We start from the raw sequence: 20,415 nt of genomic DNA, 5'->3' as shown, positions 1-20,415 counted from the left end.
GATGCAAAATGTGAAATGTCTTTTATGAAAATAGCTGAGGCAGAAAGAAACAGAAGAAAAACGAGTGTAAAATTATTCCATCTACTATGGCTTCTAATGGTCCTCCGTAACTTATCTCAAATGCTGTAAAGGAACCTATTCTGAAAACAGACAACATATCTTCAGTTGGCCTTAAAGCTTTGCACCATGTGATTCATTTGTCCCATTCAGCTGGCTGAAAGGTAATCTCATAGCATTCAAAATACATGCATGACTTTATAAAGCCTGCCTAACATAAATACTCAAGTGCATGCATTAGGGACTGTAATATTTACAGCCTGAAACTGAAATAAAAGCATTTCCTTGTTTTCATCCATCTTGCATGAAGATCATCATTACCACCTATTGCTGGACATTGTTGACTGTCATAACCAATGCATCAAAGCTGCCATGCTTTATTCTAATGGCATACTCTGGTCTGGATTTAATTTGTCTGTGCTTCCTAGTCTTTTAGGCAAGTGTCAGTTCAGCTTTGATTCTTATGGATTTACATACTGTAGACGTGGGAGAAGGTATTCTGTGCACAGTTCTTTTTGGCTTCAACGCCCCTTCTTCAATGTTTTATTCCATTTTTAAATAGAGGGTGTATGTGTGTGTGTGTGTACGGGGGGGGGGGGGCAGAGAGAAAGACAGAAACAGGAAAAAAAGAAGTAAAAAAAAAGAAAAGTAAAAGTAAATCATCCTTCCTTTGCCCCTGCCCTTCCTTGGTTAACCCAGCAAGCTCTGTGTATGTCACCTCAAAGTACTTATTCACATACAGTATGCCCAAGCGTGTCAGATGGGTGAAAGTCATGTTCCTTTATAAGGGCCTAAAGCCTGAACAAATAGAATAAAATTTGGCTGATGCATTCTCATTTCTTCTTCTTCATGAGCCATTTCTTCTATGAATGGCAGAGTACAATTTTGGGCAGACAGTTCATCACCGCGTCTCCCATCAGAGTTCTCCAGTTCTTGAGAATCAGTAATCTGGCCACCACAATTAGGTATACAGTTAAGTGTTTCTTGGCCTTTTGGCTAAGATCAAGTGTAGCGAGTTAAGTGTTTATAAGGTGGTTTGTCAGAATTGGAGTAAAAAATATATATAGAAAGCAGAGCAAATTTGGTGTTGGGTGGGAGTTTATATTTAGTTATTAATGGTTCTTTGGCCAGGGCAGAAAGCTAGTGAAAAAGTGGACAACAGGAGTTAGTGCCCTGGCCAGTGGGAATAAAGCCCTGGCCAATGGGAATAAAGTCAGAGCTTTGACCATTACCCTCTTCATTTGCTTAACTGGTATGATATAGATTTGTATAAGGCAGATAAAAGGGACTTTCACATGAAATTTTGAAAGTGTTGAAGTTTAAGAAGTCCAATATAAATGATCAAAATACTTGGCAGCATCAAGCAAAAGAATTCTGTGGGCATGGGTTGTGTGTGAGCCCAGTGGGTGACATTTATAAGCTGCCAAGTAGGTGTGGCTGTCAACTGTTATATCTTCAAAGATTTTTGAAAATGTTTTACATCTGTGTTCATCAAAGAAATCGGGATTCCAATTGTTAAATGGTTTAGGAATGACTATAATATTAGACAGCCTCCAAGGTTTTCCACCCAGGGACTTGGCCATCCAAGCATATTTGGAAATGTTTTTATTAAAAAGGGAACCAATTGGGATTGGAACACTTTTGTAGCATATGGACAATTTTTATGGTTTTTAAATGCTTAATAATTTCTTAATCTCTTTTGCAATCTTTTATTTGTAAACACATTTTATCCCTCACAATTTGTTTGTCTGTATAAAAATATGTATTGTTCTTTCAGGCAACTGTTTTCCAAATGTAGGTGACTGAAATTTTCTTTATTAAACTTTATCTTCTTTATCTTGTTCTTTATCTTGTTCTCAACCCTCAAAAGGTGAAATGTTTTGAGTGCTATACTACTTAAGGATATGTTTATGGTGAGAAACACTGTGTTTGTGTGTATGTGGGAGATAATAGCTGATTGATTGATAGATAGATAGTTACAGATAGTTATAGATAGATATAGATAGATAGATAGATGATAGATAGATAGATAGATAGATAGATAGAGATATATACAGTATTAGTATAGCAATGGAGACTATAATTATGCAGTAAATTAGCTAATGTCCACTCTGGTGCCTTTTAAAGTACATCTTACATTTCTCCCCTCTCCGCAGCACTTATATAAGTTATAGGGACTACAGCATATTTATTAAGAGTCTTCAATTGTGTATAAAACTAGAGCAGACACAAGTAATGGTATTTGCTGAAGGATTCTTTATCATCTATTATTTATTTCATCTCTTTTATATGCCATTATAATAAATATTATGACAGAGAAAGCTTTTATGCTTCAACTTATTGTAGTTCTCTTCACTTCCTTGCAGTCCTTCAGGAAAATGTAACCACACTTTACCTATATTTAATGTAAATCATCACTTGCATTAGAATGAAAAATCCCCTATTGGAAAAAGGCTCCTTCTTCAGCGTGGAGACATAAATGCACAATCATGTTTACTGCCAAACTACTGTACCATGCAGTGTTCATTTTTAAACAGTTTTTAAGCTGTAAAGTGAGCACATCACATATCATGAAAATGCTAGCTTTCTGAGTGTTTTCACTTTCTGGTTAAACTTCTGGCTTGATAAGCATTTTTCTAAGCGTGAATGTAAAATATTGTCAATTATGTTCTAAGAGGTTTTAATAGATTTGCTCTATGTAACATGAAAAATTTTCAGAATTAAATAAGAGTGTTATCTACTGCAGTTTTTCCTCAGGAGAAAGCACACACACAAAGTTTTATATTGGAGGTGGGGCAGATAGAAATTTGGATATTATGAAGCATATGGTTTATATCCCTTTATTTTTCATGGAATGTTTCAAGATACATAATTGTAATTCATAACTTCTAAATAAAGGAGATAAATAACAATAACTAGAAGCATCTGACTCAAGGTCATGAGAAAATGAAGTTAATATTTAAAACAACAGTAACAAAAACTTCCTAGCCCTCCTAGGTATGAAGAGAAGCTTGTAAATACAAAGCACGTGTTAACAATGGTCAGGTTAAAAATCCAGACATGATAATTTAACTTTTTTTCTTTTTCTTTTTTACAACTTATAGGTCTGCAGTTATTCTATGTGTTTCTTCCTTGATAATTTCTCTGTGTTCAGGGTTTGTACTTCTATGGCATAATTTGTCTGGAACACTCAGAAACATCACAACCACCATCTTCATTACTTGTGACCTTATAAAGTCTACTCCTTAAGCTGCTGTAGAAATACCTCTACTGATTCTTACTGCTCTCGATAATCTATGGCCTGATAAGTCTAAAAAGCTACAGAAGCACAGTACAAATGAGTTTAACAGTTGGAAATAAAGGGACATTGTTTATCCTGGCAGTGAATGTATTGTTACAGGATGTTTCAGTTCACTGGCAGAACTGACTAGAAACCCATATTCATAGCTTGTATTTATCATTTGTATATCACAATTGTCCATTAATTGTATTTCAATATTTTTATTCTACCCCAAATGCAGCTTAGTTATTCCAGCAGATTTCTCCCTGTGAAGGAATAGTTGGCATTGGAACCCTCCCCCTCACATTTCTAATATTACAGGTGCTTCCTTTTTGTTTTTGGAGCCAGTAGCAGAAACCTGCAACCTGACACCAAGAGCAAAGGCATTACCTGAGTAATAGCGTGTGGACTTGAATCACTGTTCCCAAGAGCATAGTAACTAACAGCTTGTGGTTTAGTCTGTTGAACTACTTGATGTTTTTTGACCCCTTGCTGTCCTTGTGTTTGTAGCACTATTTTTTATTTTCCCCTTGGAGATGAGAACAGAGCATTATAGTGAGAGAGAGACAGAGAGGAGATAACCTTTGTTGCAAAGGAAAGTTGGCAAGAAAAAAGAAACCCATTGGTGGTCAATATTTTGTCTTGTATTTTCATTTTAGACAAGACCGGCTTCTGACTGGTGGTGATAGCTAACCCTGAGCAGGCATTCTATGTTTTTTTGAAATATACCAGAGTGGAGAGTAACCAGACTTGCGACTTCCGGGTTGGTGCCTCCGGCAATGGCGGAGTTCCTCCGACCGGGAGGAATTTGCTCCGTGGAAATCAGGGTCTGACCGCCACGGCGAAGGCAGAGACCCACCAAAATCACAGGCGGGAGAAGCTTGTGAACGTGGGATTTGGCTGGCACCCTTTGCGTCTCCCCTGCTCGCGGGGAAACCCAGTTTTGGGGATCCGGAGCGACGTAGGGTGAGTGGCGCAGTGCTTCGAATTGACTGCTTTTTTCACGGAGTGAAGCCGCATTGCTGTTGTCGGAGAGCGCTGACTTTTTCCTGTGGACAATTTGACTTTAAACAACTACCCGTGAGTAGAACGGAAAATTGGATTTACAAAAGTCTTAATTTGGTACCGAAACGGGAAGGTTTCAAACAGGAAGTCCGCCTTCCCCTTTTGTAAATAGATTGAAGCAAAGAAGCTGCAAGCTAAGGTCTTGGAAAGCCTTATGTAAAGGATTAAACTTCCATCGATTAAAATCATTAAACCCCCCCTTGGAAGCAGGAGAAGAGGGGGGAAATTTTGGATCATGTAAGCCTGCAGGAGAGAGTGATAAAAATTAAATTACCACTGCTCTGAACCTGGAAACGGGCTGCCAGTAGATTGAAGTTTTGGGAGAGTTCATTGACTATGAATAAAACATGTTGACAGTTAGTTAAATAAGAGAAATATATTGTTTCCATTGTCCTCTTCTGCGTTTAAAAAGGAGGAAAAGTAACTGAAAATTGAAACTAACTTTACTTTTTGAACTGTGCTTGAAAGGATTGATACAAGTGGAGACTGTTTCCCTCTAGAGGGAGCTTTGGAAACTGTTACAAGAGTGGAGCTGGGGAATCTCCAGCTGCAGGATAAGAACTGTGAGAATCAGGGATTGGCCTTGGACCATTTAGGGATTGACCTTGGACCTTAGTGAATGCATTTTGTAAGATAAGCTATTTGTTGGAACAGCTTCATAAGAAGACCGATGTTATGACTACTAAAATTGATAACTTGGGACAAAAAGTGATTAATCTGGGACAAAAAGTGAGCACCAATACAGAAATTATTCAGGATTTGGTACAGGAATTTACTTCAGCAGAACAAATTGTGGAGAAGGAGGAGAAAGTTGTTGTTCTCGAACCTAAAGTAATACAAGTGGGAGCCTCAGCCTTACAAAGGCAAATTGAGGACTATAAGTTGAGGCCTTTTATGATTGAACCTAGAAAAAGTCAAATTTTGAGGATCAGAGCCTGGCCTAGACTGGAGAAGGAAAGCTGGAAAGATCCCTCCATGCAGGGATTAACTGACTTTTGGGACATGGACTTGGGTCAGGAGGAGACTGGAGTTCTGGGGGCCTTTGGATTTGGAGGAATCTTGAAACATGTCCTGAAATACTTTATGAATCTTAGCTTTAACTATGGAAATCTGGCTGACCTGTCGAGAAGGAATAAAAATATTGTTAGGCCGGAGTTTCCCCGAGATCTGCTCTATAGCATCAAAGAATATGACGAAGACCTGCAGAAGGGACTTGGAAAAGAGTTAAGAGCCTCGGACATAAGATCTCCAGGTTGATGGACTGTATGGAGTTAACGGAAGTGACTGGCAGAGTCCGAGACTGGGGAAAGGAGATGGTGGAAGAGGATTGGAAAATTTAAAGTCTGTATATAGAAATACTGTAAAATTAATGAGTGATAGAAAAATGTTGGAATGAAATTTTATGGCCTTAGTAGAAATATTATAAGGAGTTAAGCTTAAATATGTATATTAGTTTTAATGGAAATAAGATTAAAAATATGTTAAGACATTTATATGACAGAAAATAGAGAAAGATGGAAAGGAATTGCTGAAACAATTAATAGAAGTGGAATACAGAGAGGTTAGGCTGGCCTCAACTAGAGCCAGGGCCTTTTCGGCCGCGGCTCCAATCTGGTGGAACGCTCTGTCACAAGAGACCAGGGCCCTGCGGGACTTGACATCTTTCCGCAGGGCCTGCAAAACAGAGCTGTTCCACCAGGCCTTTGGTCAGGGCGCAGCCTGACCCCCCTCCTCTGGCAATCTGCACAGAATTTTGCTTATTGGTCGCCATAAATTTGATTTTAATTAATTTTTATAATGAAATGTTTTTAGAATCGTTGGATTATTTTGATTGTTGTTAGCCGCCCTGAGCCCAGCTTCGGCTAGGGAGGGCGGGATATAAATAAATTTTATTTTTATTATTTATTATTAATACAAAAAGGGAGGTGAGAGGAGGTCGATGAAACAAGGGAATGAAAGATAGAGTATTCTTGTTTTGTTTTGTTTTGTTTATTGTGTTTAGTTTAATGTGTTAAGGTTGTGTTTTGTATTGTTTATATATTGTATTGTATTGTTTTTTCTCTTTCTTGTTTTCTTTCTCCTGTCTTTTTTCTTTTCTTTCTTTTTTGTAAGCTTTAAAAGTAATAAATATTATTTTTTCTAAAAAGAGAGTAACCAGACTTGCTTCTTCTACCCACTTTGCAATAAGAGTTACTGAGACAATACAAAAAAATTATTTATGTATGCAACCACTGTCACTCAAGTGATTTTTCCCCAAGGATGGAAAGAAGAAAAAGTCCCAACTAAAGAAGAATGGCGACAGAGTACTCAGAAATGGCAAAACTTACTGGAAGAATAAGAAATCAAGATTATATACTCTTTGATGTAGAATGTAAACATTTTGTAAATCTATGTTTAGCTTCACTGAGGGGCAGTATTTCAATATGAGTAGGAAAATGGGATTGCCCCTAAACATTTTTTTTTAGAAAAAAAAGCACTGGGGATGCCTCTGCAGATGCAACCATGAACACTACAATGGATAATCCCATAATTCCCAAAAGAAAGGCCTCTGGTTTCTTGATAAAAGTTATCGTAAACATTTTTTCCTATTCATTATATATCTTCTCCCAATTTTTATATCATCTCCTGTGATGGGATGATTAGCTGCTTGTGTGTAAAGCTTAGTCCCTCAGAGTTTGCTCAACTTAGCAAGGCTCTGTTTTTTTAGCGGAGCCCTTAAGCATGGCTCCCTCAGTCGCTGGCAGAATCCGACAGTGGGCGTTTACGGAATCTACTCCAGCATAAAAGCTCCTTGACGGAAACGCGTCGTCTAGATTCTCGGCGCGACAGTTTCCGGCGAGGAGTGGGTGTACCTATGGGAGGACCTGAGACTTCTCCGCTGTTATCGCTGGAAGACTCCCTGAGCCATTCCTTCGTCTCTCTCTCTCCCTGATTTCCCACTCTCCTCCTGCTGCTGCCTTCCGCCGCTGCTGAGTCTCTCCTGACTTCTGAGAGCCCCTCCACCTCCTGTCTTTCTGATGGCAGTTCCCTGACATCTCCTTTTTACCATTCTAGAGTATCTGTATAGACCCTTCATAAGGATTGATTTAAGGCTGCTTGTAAGTTCTGTTACCTTATGCACAAATACTGTGATTAGTGTAGTCCATGCATTTTGGTTTCTAGTGTGAATTTGTTAATTACTTGAAAAAAAATAAAAATGATAAATATTAATAAAACAACTTGTTCTATTTATTTTGTGGTTCATTGGACTAAGAAGACTGAAGGACTCCTTTAGTCATCTAGCACACATCTGCCAAATTGTAAGGGTAGGTCAGCTGTACATATCACACGATATACCCCTGCTTCACAAATCAAGTTTTTTTTTCCAGGAGGTTTTGCCCTGGTTCTCTAACCTAAGAATATCAGCAACTTCTGAGAACAATCCGTCTGTCTTTAAAAGTGCTACAAATTTAGAACATAGCATTTGGCACTGTTTTCTATGCTTTCCAGGTTGATTTATGTCCATTGCAGTGTTCTAATGTTGAACAAGGGAATTTAAATGTGTAACTGTAAAGCTGTTTGGTGTAACATGATATTGTGATACAAACAAGTTGATGTTGTTTATCTTTTTCCTTCATGTTCTCTCATTTTAGCACAAAGCCAAAGTAGAAGCAATAACCTTAGACCTTGCATCTCTTCATTGTGTACAGGAGTTTGTTGAAGCATTCAAATCCAAGCATGTGTAAGTACTCAGGGAGAGGGTTCTGTATCATAATTACTAATACTACATCAGCATCATAATTAGAAATAAATAAATTTATCAGCTGAGCATAATCACTGTAAACAGAGAAACAACAATAGTTATGTACAGCTTTTTGCATGCAAACATCCACATTTCTATAAACTTTTAGTGTGACTTAGGGGATAACTATAGATAACATGTAAACTTTGTAATTGAGCTCTTGTATCTTAAAAGAAAAGCAGTGTCCAGGCAGGATTTTTTTGTGGCTAAAGGGCATTGTTTTTACACGCTGTATTTCTTGGCTACAGTTGGAATTTGAACCCTAGACGTGGGAAAATCCACTTGCTTTTTCACACTGGCTGAATGACAATTTGTAGTGGTATGTAGGAATGGTATGTAGGAAAGGGATAAGCACTGCCTCTCTCTTGCCACCCCCCCCCCTGCTTATTGTACTTTGCATGATCCCCAGATGCTTGAGACATAATGCATATGAAGGCTTCTCAGATCACATGTGAAGTAATGATAAATAGGTGGTGGCTGGCAGGAGTGGGGCTCCCCTCTGGGGAGCTTCCCCTCTGGGAAGTCTTATAGTTCCCATCATGCTGCTGATGACACCTAGCCCTACAGGACTTTTTAGCCCCATTTCTGAGGCTGTGACTTTGCTAGAGACTCCAGTACAGGGACAGAAATTGTGGATTATTCAAAAGGAGCAGAACCAATTTATGACCACACCATTATGAAAAATAATTAACCCTGAAACCAGTCAAAAATTGAGTCCGTGCAGCAATCTCAATTTTGATCTTCCAAATTGCAGGTACAAATTTTTATTTCATTGTACAATCAGTTCAATCTGTTTTAAGATATAGTCTCTTGTGCTAGCCTAAGCAAGTCAGCCCTATGTTAGTTCTACTCAGAGTGAACCCTTTGAAATGAATTGGCATGATTAACTTATTCCATCCATTTCAACGGGTCTGCTTTGAGGCACTATAGGCTCAGTGAATATGGCAGCTTCCTACCTGATGAGATGTCCAGACCCATAGATCTCACAAATAGGCTGATTGCCTTTCAGTCTGTTAATGAAGCCTCAACACATCTTTGGAATATCTTTGAAAAAGAAATTCTCATTTGCACTGTAAGGTATTTGAAGATCTTTACTTGACACTGGCAATTGGGCTGGCTTTTACTTTTTGGTCATTTTTAGCTAAGTGAAGCTACCTCGGTGAGCGTATGAATTTGTTTAAATGCATGAAACATTGAACTAGATGAACCAATACCCTGACTTGATATAAGGAACCTCTCTCTGTTCTATACCCCACCACCACCAGTTTCATCCCTCCTCTGCACTCTGCATTCCTTGTTGCCTGGGCATGCTCAGTCCTCATTGGATTCCCCATACATGCTGATACCTTGTTTTTGCATGACTCTGTTTGGCTGCTATAGACAATTACCATGTGAGATTGCTGTTAGAGGAAGTGATAAGCTAAATGAAACCAGCATGTTCTTCAGATATAGTACATATGCTACTGAACACCAATTCCTGGGACCAACGGTGGGGGAGGACTGTTCCCTTCATGCCTTGTTGACTGCCTTAGAGCATTTACTTAGAAACAAGATGATGGACTCAATTGACCTTTGGCCTGTGATTCAGTAGGGCATGTGCTCATTTTTTTGTGTCTTTAAATTAGGCTGCATAATCACTGTTAAGAGACCTATCAATTAAGGCTCCTTTTCGTTTCCCAAAGACTGGAGCAGACAAATAAAATATTCTTTGTATTTTGAAACTCCATAAAGGTGGACATGATCTGCCTTGAAAAGAGGGACATGGCTTTCAAGAGACATTTGCTTTGATGTTTTTGCACAAGATCTAACCAGCCATAAGGGGCATGTTGGGTAGATAAGCATGTAAAATATTTATGATTTAATATGTATAGTTAAAATATCTTTTGCTGCAAATAAAGTAGTAAGCATTTTGCAGTTTTTATAGCTTAATGGTTAATGAGAGAATTTTTAAAGGGTATGTGTGCACAGTATTTTAATTAAAATTTTAATTTAAAATAATAAAGCCATGAAGAATATTACAAAGGGCAATAGCAATCAATATAATGACCTAAAATTTTAAACAAAATACATTGATTAAAAGCACTCCACAGGAATAAATAAATAAATAAGAATGTGGCAAGTGTATGTGATTGTTTTGACACTTTCTAATAGACCTGAAATAAACCTTATCTCAGTTCTGAACTTTATAAACTAACATGTCACTATGAAATGGCTCTGTTTCATCATTAACTGCTTCCAAGGGAATTTAACATTTTGGAATGCAACCAGTTAGGCTGTGTATACAACTCATAGCTTTCTTTATAGATGTTATTAAAATAAGTATGTTAAAAAGGAGGTGCTGATAGTGCAGGTAACCAACATGGGAAATAAGATTAAAAACAAACAATCTAAGAAGTTTAAAATGCCAGCTTTACGTCTTCCTCCGAACACGTTGTGATACCATTTAAATAATGTAAATATTTGTATAAATCTGTTTAAAAAGAACACCAAAATAGTACTAGATTAAGCACTTATTAGGACCAAGCTCATAAAAATGTTTCATTATGTTCAATGTGGAGTGAGCAAGTGGACTCTCAGGCCTCTCATGTACAATATTGGGGATAATAATGCTGACAACTTGCAGAATTACGGGGAGACAATACCTGTAGAGTGCTTTGAACACTCTTAAGCTCTGCAAATGTTAGGTATGCAGTAAGTAGTTACACACACTGACACACTAACCTAGAGCTTCCAAACTTTTCATGTTGGTGACATGCATCATTTCACAGCACAGTAATTCAGCTTTACTAGCAAACCGGAGGTTAAACTAACCGCTTTCTAGCCCTGGGAGGAGTGTGTGGAGCGTTCGTGTGATACACTAACATGTTGCAACACACAGTTTGGAAAGCTCTGCAACCCAATTCTTGGGAGAATTCTTATCAGTCCTCATATGTAACCATAACAGGCTTTTGGAAGGGAAATCCAAGGTCTGTGGAATGATAACAATATCAGCAAAACGTAACGACAAAACTAAGGGTGGGGCATCAACCCCAAAACAGCCCAATGTGGACTGTGTATGCTCAGTAGAAACATAATGCTAACTATGTTTTTAGGGAGGAGGGGACATAAAACTAGAAAGTGTTCATGGCATGGAGTACTCTGCAGAAGGGTATGACTGACAGGCCAGAACCTTGAACAGGAGCACCCAATACCCCAACATTTTGTTGCAGATCCCACTTATTGTTGTGTGTTGCAAAATTTTATAAGGGACTGAGTTACATAGCCAGCATTCCACCCTTATTGTTTCAATTCTTTGTTGTGTTGGTTAGTTAGAAAATAAGGAACTTCAATAAGGAACTTCAATAAGGAACTTCAACTTTCTCCATTTTAAAGAGATCCTACATGGGCCTATCCAATGTGTTTCTTGTTTAGAAGACCAGTTCCTTTCACATGTACTCCATTGGTGTGGGAGCTGCTTCCTTTCCACACAGTCCCACACTGCTGTATACACACTGGTGTGTAGGACCATTTCTATGGGCAGTTCCCTCTTGGATCTTAAACCCCTCCCAATGGTACAGAGAAATATAGCAGGTGGGTGGGAAAGAACCACATGACTGGAATATTTGCGGGCCTCCCAGCAATATGGGATCACACTTTAAGGGATCAGTGTGTGTGTTAAAGTCTTTGTCAAAATTGTGAATTTGGAGATTAGTGAACCTATTTCCAAATCATGAAATAGGTTGTGCCTTCCATAAACAGGAATGCACATTGTCTGCAAATGGAGGAGACATGTGGTCTGAAAAAAGAACTGCTTCTCAAGTCAATAGGAGAAGTAAAAACTTGAAGGAAACATGCTCTGACACAGAAAAGTCACATTACTATTTCCTTTTACCTTTGGGCTTTTCATGATGTTATCATCACAGACTGCTTTTAAAGGATACAGGATATTTTTCTATGGGTCATAACCCCAGGGTATGATGTACGTTAGTTGATGAAATCTAGATCATGAAATCCTCCTTAGCCACTCAAACACATCCAGCCACAAAGGACCGCCTTGGTGCTATTCAGGTGCTGTATATACATAACAATCTACAGCACCTGAATACCACCAAGGCGGTGCTTTACAATGAGATGCTTAGTGTTGCATGGTAGAGACAACCTCTGCTGTTTGTAACTGGACTTCTAAAATAGATAACTGCCCAGTAATGTATAATGCAATCCTATACATGTGTACTCAAAAGTAAGTTCTATTGAGTCCAGTGGGTTTTACTCCCTAGTAAATGTGTATAGTATTGCAGCCTAAGCATCCATTTGAGATGGCAGCTGCAAATTCCCTTGAGACTGAATCCACACAGGTAGCTGCTTAACAGACCTGATAGTGTCTGGCATAGCTCCACTGAATATAGGTGCATATAGGCAACATGTGAGTCCTTGTGGGTAGGGAATCTGTGTTACAATTTGACTATGACACTATAAATCTTCCCCTGCCCCCATTGCCTTACTTAGAAAACAAATGATTTTTGGATGAAAAGTAGCCCAGTGCCTGTGTTTTACCAACATATGAAGACTATAAGTGACTTACCTACAAGGCAGCCTTTTTATTGTCAGAGTGAATTATGTTTTGAAAATGGAAACATTTCTTCACCAATAAAGGAATGTCTTTAATATGGATTCATTTATTGCCTTCTACATAGCATTCAGGGTGGTTTACAACAAAAGCTTTGCAAAAATAGCAAGGCAATTGTAGAACCCTGTTTTTAAAAAAGGAAAAGCAAAAGTTGAAACTATCCAAAAATCAAGGGCTATAGCTATTAAAAATATCAACCTGTAGGAGTAGGTCCCAACAAGATACTGGAAATGTCTTCACACATTCATCATTGTAATTAATTATACCATTTTCATGCTTGATTGTGATTCTGGTGGTGATTATATATATGTTTTTTTAAAAGGTCTCTCCATGTGCTAATCTGCAATGCTGCTACTTTTTTGGCTCCTTGGCAACTGACTGAAGATGGTCTGGAGTCCACCTTCCAGGTTAATCACTTGGGACACTTCTATCTCATTCAGCTTCTTGAAGATGTCCTCCGTCGCTCAGTTCCTGCAAGAGTTGTGGTGGTTTCCTCAGAATCACATAGGTGAGTTCTGACTCAGAACATGCTGTATGCCACTTAGAGATTTTTAAACTATTAAGTGATTTATGAAAGTCCTGAAGCATTTTCTTGGTGATCAAATGGAAAGTAAGTTCAGCTAGAAGTAACCATGCTGGGACATTCTTAATGTTTTAAATTTTTATTTATCATTCTGCACCCACACCCATTCCCAGCTCCAGGTCAGCAAGATAGATTGGTGGCTCCCCCATTGTCAGTTTTTCTCTCCTATAATGCAAATGAGGGGCAATAATAAAGCAAAAGTTTCCATTTTTCAAATAAGAACTTCAGTACATAAAAATTAAAACTAATGGAGTATCCCATGAAATCAGTGTGTTAGAGGACTTGAAACTGATATGGTGGAATAGGATGCTGAATTTACACCTTAGTACTCAGATGCAAGGACGCGGGTGGCGCTGTGGCTTAAACCACAGAGCCTAGGACTTGCCAAGCAGAAGGTCAGCAGTTCGAATCCCCGTGACGGGGTGAGCTCCCATTGTTCAGTCCCAGCTCCTGCCCACCTAGCAGTTTGAAAGCACATCAATGTGGAAGTAGATAAATAGGTACCGCTCTGGCGGGAAGGTAAATGGCATTTCCGTGCGCTGCTCTGGTTCACCAGAAGCAGTTTAGTCATGCTGGCCACATGACCCAGAAGCTGTATGCCGGCTCCCTCGGCCAATAAAGCAAGATGAGCGCCTCAACCCCAGAGTCAGTCACGACTGGACCTAATGGTCAGGGGTCCCTTTACCTTTACCTTACTCAGATGCAAGTCACTAGTCATCTGTGAAGTTCACTTAGTGTACTTGTTTCAGTCACTCCTAATTGTACCTCATAAGGTTCTTAAGATAAAATGGAGAATGGAAGAACTTTGGCTGAGATCCCAGGAGTCATGTGTCATGTTCTGAGCCTGCACTAGGATTTTTGGATGTGACTTCCTGCTGCTGCTCCGCATCCCCCACCTGGCTGGGAAGCATCTCTGCTACAGCATGGGGAAGGATGCTTGTTACTTATGCTAAGGAATTTTTTTTTTTAAGGATCCTGTCCTATGTATGCTTTCAGGTCCTTGAAGGAAGACTGGAATACAAATCTAAATCTTGAGTAAAGGATCCAGCACTGAGACTGGATGTTACATTGAGATATGTCTCTCTTAATATTTGTAAAGTCCTTCTTTTTGAACAATATTAGTATGAATGCAGGTTTTCTGTGTTGTTTGAGCTATTGATTTTGGTAGGAGATGGAAAAATAATTGATTAAATCTGAATGGCATGACCTTTATTGATTTGTCATTCAACAACTTCAATGCCATACAAAGAAGAATGCACAGTTATTCTTCCTGGAGAAACAATGCAATTAAGGTCTTAAAGATTGAATCCAATTTTCTTTCTGTTTTTTCTTTGTTTGAAAACAACAAAAAATAAGGAGTTGAATATAGGCATTAGCCATATCAATGTAATAATAGAAGTGATGTCTCCAGGACTTTTAATTTTGAAAGCAAGCCTCTTTGATTGAGATTTCAGTTTAAAATGTCACAGTTGCTCTTAGAAGTGCAATTTTCTACTGCTCCTAGAAGCCCAATTGACAGAAAAATATGGAAAATTCCATCTGATTTTAGCTGTATTTGTAGCAGTACATTGAATACAGGAAATGTTTGGTAAAAAGGCAAAAACAAATAAAGATAAAATGTTTACTGTATACTCTGATACATTATTACAAAGCTAGTGCCACCCCCCAACCCAGCTGTAAGAATATCTAACAGATTTAAAAAAACCTTTCTTCTGTTTTGTTAAAACAAAGTGCTATTGGCTAAGCACATTATGGGTATGGAGAGTACGTAAGTTGTCCCCTCCACCCTGTGGTATATTTTATTGACCTACTATGAAGCTTACTTTTTTAAAATCATGTTTCCCTAAAATGTAACCCCTGGGACCTGGCAAAGAGAGACCAGCCAAGGGTCAGGCTGAACCCCTTTATCACTTCCCAACATAAGGGCTTATGGTTTAAATGATACACTGCAGATAGATTTACTTTAACCATTTTAAATTTATGGCAGCTGAAATGAAAGGAAGCAATTGAAAATGTCCATAATAATCCTCCCTAGTGTTAAGACATGAAACATCTAGTAATTAGGTGGTAAAAAAAAAAAATCTTGGATGGCCTTATCTTTGCAAATCACTCCAGGTTTGTGAAAGCTAGTAGCGGAGTCCCATTACAAGAGAGGGAGGCTACCGCAGGGCAGGCAAGTTTAGCACTAGAAATAAATCTGCCAACTCCAATCACTTGCCAGATGTGGAGGGCACAATGGGATATGTATAAATGAGCTGTTATTTAATGGGAGATTATGTTGAATTGTCAGCTGCTTGTTTCTCTGTGTATAACGCTGATCTCCAATAGTTTTTCAAATGACAACTTTGCTCTAGAGCTATTTCTTCTCTCCCTCTTCCTCCCTTGGTGTCATGCGCAGCTTAAATTCATGTTTTTGCAAAGCTTTAAAGCTTGATGAAACAAAGGCCAACCCTCCCCCCCAAAAAAACCCAACAACAACCCAACATAAAGTTGGAACATTCATTGCGTAATTGAGCAAGATCAGCCAAGGTTTATGGAAACTTATTCCCCAATAAGTAAATGGTGTGATTCCAGACCTAACAACTAAAGCAACTAATTGCTTTTCCATTTGTAGGGGGCTTGTCATGCATTAAATCATACTTAAACATATAAAATAATCATTGAAAAGGGCTGCTAGTTTTACAGTGTTGAAATGCCAAAGGGAGCTTGTTAGCCACTACATCTTATTATGCGTATGTATTTTGCAATCTGTCTGAGAATGCCAGAGCCAGTTTTGGTTACTATTTTTCTCCACCAATGCCTCAAGGGATGGCAACATTCCACTCTTCTTAGATGGAAAAAAAAATATTTGAAAAATATCTTGGGAGGAGGAGCTGTTCTTGGGAGCTTTTTTCTTGGGAAAAAAATATTTGAAGAATATCTTGGGAGGTGGAGCTGTTCTTTTTCTTCCTTTCAGATGTTGTATGAATGAATGTTGGGGTCAGGGGGTCAGAGATCATACACACTACTCCCACTCCACATATTTATTTGAATGTCCACATAAGGTCTAGCCACTCATAAACTCTCTATGCCACCAGGAACACCAAAGAAGCAGGAGAGAGACCTATGGACTAAGCAGAACTTTAAATGAAAACCCCATACCTTATTATAAAGTTTTAAAGGGGTTTGGGGTTGTAATTTCCACAACATCTAGAGTTTGAGATTCTGATGTTTTACAAAAGAAGCACCTATCTGCTAAAATTAAGGGTGAGTGCCATAAGTGAAAATATTAAATAGTATGTTGTCACCTTAAATATTAAATTGGTTAGTCTTTAAGATGCCACAAGGCTCCTTCCCCCCTTCATGCCACAGACTCACAAAGCTACTTTATTTATTTATTTATTTATTTATTTATTTATTTATTTATTTATTTATTTATTAATTATTTAGGTTGTGAAGCCTGTTTTCTGGAAGTAAGCCCCAGTGAACTTATTGGGGCTTGCTTCTCAGTGAGCATGCATATAATTGCACTGTAAGCATTTCCCCCACCCATTTAGTCTGTATTTCTAAGTCTCATGCTTGATCCCTTCACTTCAGGCATGATAGACAGTACCAGTCCAGGTATAACTTGCCACCAAGCAAAGGGAGGCCCCAACAGTGGTGCATCCTCAAGTTGGGGGTGTTTGCACCTGATAAATGCTTTCCATTACAAGCAAAACACTATTTCAGCTGCAGTAGGTGACGTGCATCTACATAGATAGACTAGTCAGCTAACAGGATTAGGATACTAACTGCTTGGGGTATGTCAAGGGTTGTGAACCTGAGTAGCATTGGTCTCACAAGGATCACTGCTGCATTTTAGGACTCTAACCTCCCCAGAGTTCTCCAGATCTCATCTGACTGTAGCAAGCAAAAAAGATTCAGCATAGCACAGAATTTAGAGGTTTATTCCAGCCTACAGGAAAGGTCTGCATAACATTTGGAAAGTAGCAGCACCATGTTTAAACATACACTTCTGCTATTTTTTGCCCTTTATTTCTTGTTGATACTCAGTTTAATAAACCACCAATATAAAGACAGGCAGATGGCTATCTAGAAAAATTCCTTTTCATGTAGAAGCCTTCAGGTTTTTTGTTTTTTTTTGCTACCTTGTTATTATTAAAAAAGAAAAGAAAAGGAAGGAAGGAAGAAACAAACAGCTGGTGTTTAATGACTCTGTCAGACCCAATTAAAAAACATCAACTAGTTACTTTGATTTGTGCTCAGTCATGCCATGGGTATACTTAAAAACATTAGACTCCGCCAGAGCTCATTTTGGCTTTGTTCACATTTATCTTTTATACCTTTAAGGCTATTGATGGCATATAACCAATGTTACAGCCCCTTTCTAGCCATCAATTTTTAATCTAAAAAGATTCTAAGAAGCAGCAAGTCTCATGTGTAGTTACTTGGGCACTTAAACTCCAGAGTATGCATTACTTGTGTACTAGAAGTGGGAGAAGATAAATGATGAAGGCTGTTCGGTTCCTCTGCTTCAAAAGCCAAAAATTTTGATCTCAAAATATTTACAATTTCTGCTTAATGCAATTATAGTGCTTTTTTAAAAAATGAAAAAGAAAGAAAAGAAAACTCATTATAAGGGAAGAAATCAGGCAGTACAAGAAAACAGTTCCTGTAGTGGAATTGCATCCCTGAAAATAAAATATTACTATTTCTGCTGTTCTCAAGCAATGAAACTTCAGTCAGCGGAAAGATGCAGCTATTACTGGACACACCTGCTCTGGGCTTTGCATACTCTCACCAGCTGGAAATGATTGTACCAACTTCTTTCCTCCAACTTCTTTCCTCCAATTTCTCCGCACTCTTTGTAAGATGTATGGACTCAGAGATAGGCTTTACTGCCTTTAGTTAAAAAGAATGGCCCATGACTCCATCAGGGAGACTTCCCATCAAATATATGATGGGTGCTGTGCCAACACAGCCTCTAAGCTCCAGAATCCCACCATGCAGTCAAAGAGCTGAACCTTTTAAGGAGGAACCTGGATCCACCTTTGCCAACCTCTCCCACACTGCCTAACAAATTAGCTGCTATTTCTGGTTTTTGTATTTTTAAAAAGTGGTCTAGCAGCCATGCTGAACTTTTTTTAAAAAAACTAACTTACATGAATATAATAATTATAATAATCTGATACTGATAAAAACCAGTCAGGCCCCAAGAGTGTGAATTGACAGGGGAGATGCAGATGGTTCCTGTTGCTATCAAAGGCATAATGCAAATATGTAAACTGAATAATATGGGCAGGGGGAGCAGGAGAGAGAGACAAGAATCTGCTTGGAATCGTTTCTTGTCAGATCTTGTAAAATGCAATTGGCCATTTCTGAATTGAGTAAGTTAATAGTTGACATTCTGATGCCATTAGACTTTACTACAAAATGCCAAGGAGCACTCTGCTAATTCTTGTGCTGTAGAACACATTCCAGTGTTCCATTATTGGTCTTGGTAAGTCCAGAAATCAAGGTACCTATACCTTGCCAATTTGGGCAATCAAATGTGTTTCTACAGATCTGATTACCTTTCCAGGTGGTTTTTTTAAAAAATGGTTTCCCAGTTGCCACTATCCTCACCCCGCTATAGACATCAGTTGATCAATAAATATTTTGTATGCCTAGAATGTGCTTTCATTCAGAACCAGATATATGTTCTGATGTTCATAAGATCCAGCAGTAGATGGGTCTTGTCACAGTGTGTTTTGAAAACAAAAACACCTACCCCTTGGTGAAATGTTTGGCGAAAAGTCATATGAATTCAGCCTTTAATGCTTTTATTTGGCTTATTAAGGCTCAGTAACACACAGTTAGCAAATCCTGTTTTAGATTCCTGCATCCTTCCCATGTGTGCTTTGTTTATTTAATTTGCTTGCTTGCTTATTTGTTTGTTTATTTACTTTGCCTAAAACCAGTATGGATTACACAATAAAACAGGCCCTCTCTGCAGCTTTAAATAGATACATTCATTTCTTTATCCTAATGTGTTTAAGTAAAAAAAAAAAAAAAAAAAAAAAGCAATTCTATTAATTTAGGAAGCCAGGGTGAATTGGCATGTCAGCTACGTGAGTTTAGCAACAGTCGAATATCATATGGATGGTCATTCCAGTGGTGGTGGAGAGCTGAAAGTGATAGAAGGAGAATGGATAAATCTACTCCATCATATGATATGGACATAATTTTGTAGACCTTACCCACTTTCCATTCCATTTTAAGGAAGCTGGCAAGTTACCGTATTTTTCGCCCCATAGGACGCACTTTTTCCCCTCCAAAAATGAAGGGGAAATGTGTGTACATCCTATGGGGTGAATGCAGGCTTTCGCTGAAGCCTGGAGAGCGAGAGGGGTCGGTGTGCACACACCGGTGTGCACTGACCCCTCTGGCTCTCCAGGCTTGCGGAGAGTTGCCTGCATGCCGAAGCCTGGGCACGCTGAGCTCAGGGGGCCCAGACTTCGTGCAACTCTCCGCAAGGCACGGGAGCCCAGCGCTGGGCTTCCGCGGCTTGCGGAGAGTTGCCTGCATGCCGAAGCCTGGGCACGCTGAGCTCAGGGGGCCCAGACTTTGCGCAGCTCACCGCAAGGCGCAGGAGCCCGGCGCAGGGCTCCCACGGCTTGCAGAGAGTTGCCCCGCGCCTGGGGGAAAAAATAATTCCCCCCTTTATTTCCCCCCCAAAAAACTAGGTGCGCCTTATGGGACGGTGCGTCCTATAGGGCGAAAAATACGGTAAGCTTTTAGTTTATAATGACCCAATTTACATGATATATAACACTATATGCCTGATGTCTGTGGAGCAAATATCCTTCTTAACCAAGAGAAGAATTTAGGAAGACTGTTGTTGTTTAGTCGTTTAGTCGTGTCCAACTCTTCGTGACCCCATGGACCAGCACACGCCAGGCACTCCTGTCTTGCACTGCCTCCCACAGTTTGGTCAAACTCATGTTCGTAGCTTCAAGAACACTGTCCAACCATCTCGTCCTCTGTCGTCCCCTTCTCCTTGTGCCCTCAATCTTTCCCAACAT

General features: G+C 39.0%; 1 protein-coding gene across 1 annotated transcript in view; it reads left to right on the top strand.

The window, feature by feature from the left end:
• The window catches only part of WWOX (WW domain containing oxidoreductase), a 555,885-nt gene that overhangs the window by 118,808 nt on the left and 416,662 nt on the right, over positions 1-20,415 (top strand). The window contains exons 6-7 of the mRNA XM_079988231.1: positions 8,035-8,123; positions 13,112-13,297. Coding sequence (XP_079844357.1) covers positions 8,035-8,123; positions 13,112-13,297 — 275 coding nt within the window. The remainder of the gene's footprint in view (positions 1-8,034; positions 8,124-13,111; positions 13,298-20,415) is intronic.

The sequence above is a fragment of the Podarcis cretensis genome, assembly GCF_951804945.1.
Source record: "Podarcis cretensis genome assembly, chromosome: 8".
Classification (NCBI taxonomy): domain Eukaryota; kingdom Metazoa; phylum Chordata; class Lepidosauria; order Squamata; family Lacertidae; genus Podarcis; species Podarcis cretensis.
The sequence above is the reverse complement of the archived record's forward strand: the minus strand, read 5'-3'. Positions and strand labels throughout refer to the sequence as shown.